The 8,387-nt window shown below is 36.1% G+C and overlaps 1 protein-coding gene across 1 annotated transcript; it reads right to left on the bottom strand.

The window, feature by feature from the left end:
- Positions 1–3,198: 3,198 nt before the first annotated feature.
- On the bottom strand, positions 3,199–4,173 carry LOC123938390 (olfactory receptor 2L8-like). The gene has a single exon (XM_045999724.1). The coding sequence runs from the start codon at positions 4,171–4,173 to the stop codon at positions 3,199–3,201; it is 975 nt and encodes a 324-aa protein (XP_045855680.1).
- Between the last annotated feature and the right edge of the window lie 4,214 nt (positions 4,174–8,387).

Genomic DNA, 8,387 nt, shown 5'->3' with positions numbered 1-8,387 from the left:
TTTTCACATATATATATATATTCACATCTTCTTTATCCATTCTTTATCCATTCACCAAGCTTGCTGACTTTTAATTTTTTTTTTAAGATTTTATTTGACAGAGATCACAAGTAGGCAGAGAGGCAAGCAGAGAGAGAGAAGAAGGGAAGCAGGCTCCCCGCTGAGCAGAGAGCCCAATGTGGGGCTCAATCCCAGGATTCCGAGATCATGACCTGAGCCGAAGGCAGAGGCTTTAACCCACTGAGCCACCCAGGCGCCCTGCATGCTGACTTTTAAAAATGGAGGATTTGTGGGCATCTGGGTGGTTCAAACAATTAATCCTCTGACTCCTAATTTTGGCTAGGGTCATGATCTCCAGATCTTGAGACTGAGCCCTGCATTGAGCTCTCTGCACAGTGGCTGTTTCTCCCTCTCCCTCTGCCCCTCCCCTTGCATTATCTCTCTCTCTCTTTTTCTCTCCCTCTCTAAATAAAATAAATTAAAACAAAACAAAAGAAAACAAACAAGCAACAAACAAAACTCCAGGCGTTAGGAATAGAATGTGAGTAGAGACCTGCAGTGGTTTTCTGGGAGTGGGTCTCCCTATGTTGGGATTGAGTCAGGTTTGACTTAGAAGTTCAGTTGTGCCAGACAGCAAGGACATGAGATTTGGAGCTAACAGGCTTAGCATCCAGTTTTGGGGTGGAGCTTCCCTGGTCAGGTGACTCTGCATTTATGCTGAGGTTCAGGGAAGGAAAATGGTGCCTACTGGCTCCTTTGTCCCCAGAGTGGTGTCTCTATGAAAGTTACCTTCCATGAACATGGTCCAAGAATGAATAATCTTCCCCAATGTGCCCCATGTGGTCCTCAGATCTTTCTCTCTGCCTCTGACTGTTTGCCTGCCTTCTCTTCATGAATAGGGTAGCACCTGCATGGCTCTATCTCAGAAAAGTTCACAGACCTTTAAACTCTAGTCTTCAAACCCTAACTGGTTGCAAAAACTCAGCTCCTCTCCTTTCCCCAACCAATGGCTTTGAGGAAGTCTTCTCCTTGAATATTTCTCTCTCTCTTTTCTCTCTGACCAGGGCTTCCTCCCTTGCTTAGCACTCATGATTCATTTCTCCCCCAAACCACTGCACTCCCCACTCAATGTGGCCTCTACTTCTATTTGTGGAGTTTGCTCTGTCAGTCCTCAAGTCAATTTCTAGTGTATTCAGAATGATTTGATAGGTACCTAGTTGTGTTCAAAGACTGAGATGACCTTAGGGTCCTCTTACAGTGCCATCTTAGCTCCTCACCCCCTCATTCTTTTAGCATTTTATTCTTAAGTTTGACTGAATTTATTTTTGTTAAAAAATGAATTCACTTTAGTTAAGAACCTTAGATGATTATGTTTCGAATCCCAAATTAATTTAATTATAAAAACTTGCTGGTAAATATTTAATGAGCATTTGGTAACTGAAATTATGCAATGAATATCTTCTTTTTGCAGATATGAAAATTATATTATGAGATAAGACGTTAAGTCTTCCATCTCAAGCAAATACTTACTTTTGAAAATATTACCATATTTTTTAAAGAATTTATTTATTTATTTGACAGAGATCACAAGTAGGCAGAAAGGCAGGCAGAGAGAGAGGAGGAAGCAGGCTCCCTGCTGAGCAGAGAGCCTGATGTGGGTCTCGATCCCAGGACTCTGGGATCATGACCTGAGCCAAAGGCAGAGGTTTAACCCACTGAGCCACCCAGGCACCCAAAATATTACCATATTATCATATAGCTTCTTGTGATGAGAATATTTCCCATTATATATTTTAGGAAAATTCATACTTATGCCATTCCCAAATCAAGCTCATAATTAGTTAATAGTCTATAAATTTTTAAAGGTTCACTTAGTTTTAGTATAAAAATATACAAATTTATATATATGTTATAGAATGTGGATCTTCTATTTTTGAAGAAAAATACTTATTTCCAATTTGATGCATCAGTCATAAATCACCGTAATGCTTGGGATAATACAGGGCTTCTTACATTTTTATTCTAGCTTTCTTGTTTATATCTTCCCTCAGAAAAGGTAGAAATAACAGAATTATTCCTTAAACAGTGGTAGTTATATATAGTACAGAAGACCTCGCCCAAATCAAACCCCCCCAATTCTGGTTAACTAGAGTTATGAGAATGCAAAATGTATAATGAAATATACATAACAGAAATTATCTTATAAAATGTTAACAATGTCTTTGGAGGATGTAAATGTTGAGTGTTTAGAGGAATGCTTTGGAAGTGGCTCTGATTGATTTCTCAAAAGTATATAGTATGTAACCACCATCAATATTTTTATATAATAGTATTTATTCTTTAATAATCCATTTTGCATCACCTCAATCATAATTATTTATACTGTAGTACACCTGTAATAAGTTGTTTTCTTATGATTCATCTAGATTCCCCCGGGGTCCCTCTCATTAAAAAATATAAATTTCCTTTCCTTTCTAATGTGGGAAGACTTCTAAGTTCATGAAGAATTTTATCCTTAATCTCTATGTTTATCATTTTATATCAATCAGGAGAGCCAGTGTCCACTATTTAAGGGTAAACTTCAATAGAAATAAAACAAATAACCATCTATCAATATTGATAAGTAGATACTAGATGTATTATTTTTCTTTATAGAAACCTGGCAATGGTATAACATGTATTGTTCCTTTGATCTCTTTTCAATATTTTGAGGATACATACTGAGTATACTAGAAGTAATACACTGGATAATACCATCAAGCTGGATTGTTTCCATTATAACTTCTACATATTAGCAAAACCTTAATTTTTAAAAGATTTTATTTATTTATTTGTCAGAGAGAGTGAGCACAGGCAGGCAGAGTGGCAGCAGAGGCAGAGTGAGAAGCAGGCTCTCCGCTGAGCAAGCAGCCCGATATGGAACTCAATCCCAGGATGCTGGGATCTTGATCTGAGCCAAAGGCAGCCACTTAAGCAACTGAGCCACCCAGGCGTCCCTTAGCAAAACCTTGTTACCCAAAAGTTAGGAAGAAATAATGACATTTTCCTTAGTTGAAAAATTATCACAAAGGAAACAAAAAGAGTGATGAAGCATATATATTTTATCAAATCTCAATTATTTTAATCTTCTAAATTATTTCGGTCTCTGCCTTCTATCCTGGAATAATATTGTTAAAGAATATACAAGGTGCAAGTAATCTACTTCTGAGGCCACAGGACTAACGAGGACTTACTCGACATTTTTATAGAGCACATCCTCTGAATTAGTCTTCTCAAGGCACCTATCACCTCCTTGTTTCTCAGGCTGTAAATAATGGGGTTGAGCATCGGGGTCAGGATGGTGTAGAAGACAGCCAAGGCCTTGTCTTCTGTTGGAGATCGGAGGGATCTTGGACGTAAATAAGTGTAAGCAAAGGGTGCATAGTAGAAAGTCACCACAGTTAGGTGGGTACTGCAGGTCGAATAAGCCTTCTTCCTCCCTTCTGTTGACTGCATGCAACAGATGGCAAATAGAACACGTCCATAGGAACATGCAATGCCAATGAAAGGAAACACAATCAAGAGTGTGGTGCTTACAAACACTGTGTACTCATAGACCCATGTATCCATGCAGGCCAGAGTCAACATGGCAGGGACATCACAGAAAAAATGGTTGATAGTCCTGGATCGGCAGTAAGGTATATGGAGGGCATATACAGTGTGGGCACAGGAGTTGATTGAGCCCATTATCCAAGATCCTATTATCATCAAAGCACATATTCTTTTACTCATATGAGTGGGATAGTGGAGAGGAAAGCAAATAGCCACATAGCGATCATAGGCCATCGAGGCCAACAATAATCCCTCTCCACCCGCTAAAGTCAAGAAGAAGAAGCTCTGAACCCCACACCCAATGAAAGAAATAGTCTTGTTCCTAAAGAGATAATCAAAAGCCATCTTGGGGACAATAGTGGAGATGTAGTTCAGGTCCATGAGGGAGAGCTGGCTAAGTAGATAATACATTGGTGTGTGGAGATGGGTATCCACAAGGATGAGGATGATCATGGACAGGTTGCCAAAAAGAGCCATTAGGAAAATTAGAACAATGAGAATGAAGAAGAACAATCCAATTCTTGATGGTGGAAACAACCCCGATAAGAAGAAATCTATAGAAGTTTGGTTATTATATTCCATGGGGCATTAATTTAGTTTTCCCTAAAGATAGACACACATAAAGTATAAAAAAACAAGTTCTCATTAATTCACTATCTGTGATATATTCAGGAGACACTGCAACTTAAAATAGTAATAATAATCAGAGTGCTTGGGTAGCTCAATCTGTTAACAGGCTGTGTTGGCTCAGGAAACTTGATCCCAGGTTCCTGGAATCAAGCTTCACACTGATCTCCCTTCTCAGTGGGGAGCCTGCTTCTCTGTCTCTTGCTGACACTCCCTCTGCTCTTGCACTCTCTCTCTCTCAAATGAATACTTTTTAAAAAAATCTAAAATCAATAGTTAATAATTATTTTGAAAAAAACTCATATTTTTTCCTCATAGATAAAGTTTTATGAGGCAAACATCTATGTCCAAATATGTAAAAACTATTTTACAGATATCTTCTAAATTTGTGAGAATTATGTATTTTCGTAATGACTTTATTAAGATATGTGTGGTTTCCTACATAAATATAACTATTAACAAAGTCAAAAATTATATCTTATATGTAGGCATTATAAATCAATATAAATGAATTAAATTACAGACTCATTTGAATATAATTGTATGACTCATAGGAGATGCTTTCTTAATTATTAAGCCCAATATTTCTGGAATTATAGTAGCCTATCAGTTCATATTGTAGATATATATTCATGTCCTTTGATTTCTGCTCAAAAAGCCTGTCAAATCAAGCTTTTTAGCAAGTATCATTTTTCCTTCTTTTTTCTGCAGAAATATACTTTTAATTATTTTGCCATTACTATTTTCATAAAACAATTTTATTCTTCCTTCTCACACAACTTCCAAAAACACTAGTTTAAGTAAACCATTTTCATGAGAACTTACTCTTTAATTTTTCTTGTAGCTTTCATGACTCTGTTCAAGTGCTTTGAAAAAAGATGTGCATTCTGTTCATCTGCTTCCCAGTAGTTACATGATATTATGCACTGTGTTATGACACACTCTTTTACTTATTCCTTTTTGTTTGTTTGTTTTTGTGTATTTAAAATTATTTTCATTCTAAATAAGTATGAGTTCACCAAATATGTGAATTATCCCTCTGTCATAAAATTCAGTTAACATAATATTAAACATGCAGAAGGAGAACTTAACATGTTGGAGAATTAAGGGTACCTTAAACATATCTCACCCCTTGAACACAGCTATATAGTTGTCAAATCATTTTGAACACCGAATAAATCAATTGAAGATGTGAAAGAACAAAAACTGAAGTCTACAAGTAGAAAAATGACCAGAGATATAGCTGTGGATAAGGCAGTGGGGAGGGACCCTGACTATGGAGGCTACAGAGAAGTATTATAAGCAGTGGAGCACAAAACATGAGCTTTTAGAAGGTTACTACAGTGAGATATGTGTCCTGCTTAAGGGTGCTTAGGTGTCAAAGTGACGTGAACCCACAGGTGTGACACTATTGTCTGAGGATCCCCTGGGTTACATGAATGAGCAGCTCCTAAGTGCTGCGATGTTCCCAGAGATAAGAGAGTGGAAGCCAGCTGAGAGCAGTGAATGTTGGTGCTGGATTTCTGTTCTGTTTTGACATAAATGGCAAAACAACAATATAGTGGGAACATTTTTCCTGAGACAACTCAGCAAACAGCAAAAGCATGGTGAGACCTTCTCTTGAATGATCAGCACTGGCCCATGCGATTCCATTCCTTAAAATATGGAGATGTGAAAGTCAGTCACATGCCTGAGATAAAAACCTCAGTCACAGGCAATGTGAGCATAGGATTCTAATACAAACTGAGAACATAGGAGTGATTGACTGTTCTTATGTGAGGCTCCCTGAAGAGGGGGGGCACAAACTTTCATCTCCAAAGCTAGAGAGCAAGGCACCACAATATGCATCCCATCCATCAGTGCTAAACAGGGAAAAAAAACAGCACCACATAGTGGAGACCAGAGCTGCTAACACAAATTCCTGCCCACCTCTGCCCTGGAGGTGCATCTCCACTAAAGCAAATCCACTGACAATCAGCACAACAGGCCTTTCCTTCTGAAGACTACAATAAACAACTCGCTTACAGGAAGTTTACTTATCATAATGTGCTGCAAATCTTTAGTTCTAGGGTAAAATAGTATCTAGGTGCCATTTTACTTTTACTCTTTATTTGCTATTTTTTTCTTCTATTTTCTTTTTTTCAAATTCATTTTATTTATTTTATTTTTTATTTTTATTTATATATACAGTTTGTATATACATATATATGTAGTTTTTTTTACTTTATTATTATTACATTATCATCATTATTATTTATGTCGGGATTTATACTTTTTTAACAAGCAGACCAAAACATCCCAAAGATGTAGATTTTTTCCCTTTGTTTTTCTTTTGTTCTTTTTCTTTCTTTCTTTCTTCTTTTCTTTTCCATACCAAATGATGAGATCCCAAAAGAAAGAACAGGAAGCAGAACCCATGGCCAGAGATTGAATCAAAACCAATATTAGTAAGTTGTCTGATCTGGAATTTAAAACAATGACTATAAGTATACTAGTTGGGCTTAGAAAAAACATAGAAGACATTAGAAAATCTCTTACTGCAAATATAAAGGAACTAAAATTTAGTCAAGCTGAAATTAAAGATGCTATAACTGACATGCAATCTGAAGTGGACGCCATAAAAATGATGATGGACAGAAGAGAGGTGACTCAGTAATCTAGAAGAGAAAATTATGGAAAATGATGCTTAAAAAAAGAGGGAAACAAAAGTCATGGAACACAAAGGTAAATATAGGGAAATTGGTGACTTTTAAAAAATGTAATAACATTCACATCTTAGGGTCCCAGAAGATGAAGAAAGAGAAAAAGTAGCAGAAAATTTTTTCAAACAAATTATAGCTGGATACTTCCCTAATCTGGACATAAAAATCTGTGAACTCCCATTAAATTTAACAAAACAACAACAAAAACAAAGGGAAAAATGTCTATATTCTTGGTATGTTTTGGTCTGCTTGTTAAAAACTCTAGATCCCAACATAAATAATAATGATGATGATGATGAAATAACAATAAAGTAAAAATAAACAAAAAGGCACCTCACAAATTCTCAAGATATACAGACAAAGAATGCTGAAAGCAGCAAAGGAAAAAGTCAGTAACTTTCAAGGGAAAACAGATCAGGTTGGTAACAGATTTGTCCACAGAAATATGGCAGACCTTAAAAATAGTTGAATAAACATACAATATGCTGAATGGGAAAAATATACAGCTAAGAATGATTTATCCAGTAAGGCTGCCATTCATAATAGAAGGAGAGATAATGTTTCCCAAACAAATACTAAAGGAGTTCATGACCACTAAACTACATCTGCAAAAAATTTAAAGGTGACATTTTGAGTTGAGTAGCAGAAAACAAAACAAAACAAAACAAAACAAAAATGAAGATGAGAAAGGACTAAAGAACATCACCAGCAACCCCAACTCTACAGAATGCATAATGAAACTAAATTCATACCCATCCATAATAATTTTGAATGTAAGTGTTCTAAATTATCCAATCAAAAAATATAATGTCAGAATGGATTAAAAATAGTGCATCTATATACTGCCTACAAGAGATTCTTTTTATTTTATTTTTATTATATTTAAATTCAGTTAATGAACATATAGTGAACTATTAGTTTCAGAAGTAGAGTTCAGTTATTCATCTGTTACATATAACGCCCAGTGCTCATTACATCATATGCCCTCTTTAATGCCCATCATCCAGTTACCCCATCATCCACCCACCTCCTCTACCTCATACTTCAGTTTGTTTCCTATAGATAGGAATCTCTTATGACTTGTCTCCATCATTGTTTTCATCTTATTTTATTTTTCTTTCCCATCCCCTATGACCCATTATTTTGCTTCTTAATTTCCACATATAAATGAAATCATTGGATAATTCTCTTTCTCCGATTGACTTATTTCACTTAGCATAACATCTTTGACGTTGCAAATGGTAAGATTTCATTTTTGATGGCTGAGTAATAGTTCATGGTATCTGTACACACACACACATATACATACCAACTTCAGATTGAAAGTAAGGGGATGGAGAACAATCTATCATGATGATGGACATCAAAAGAAAGTGGGAGTAACCATACTTACATCAGCCAAAATAAGTTTCAAACAGAACACTGTAACTAGAGATGAAGAAGGGTGTTATATCATAATTAAGAGGT

The sequence above is a fragment of the Meles meles genome, chromosome 3 (assembly GCF_922984935.1).
Source record: "Meles meles chromosome 3, mMelMel3.1 paternal haplotype, whole genome shotgun sequence".
NCBI lineage: Eukaryota > Metazoa > Chordata > Mammalia > Carnivora > Mustelidae > Meles > Meles meles.
Note: the sequence above shows the minus strand (reverse complement) of the source record. Positions and strands in the feature narration are given on the sequence as shown.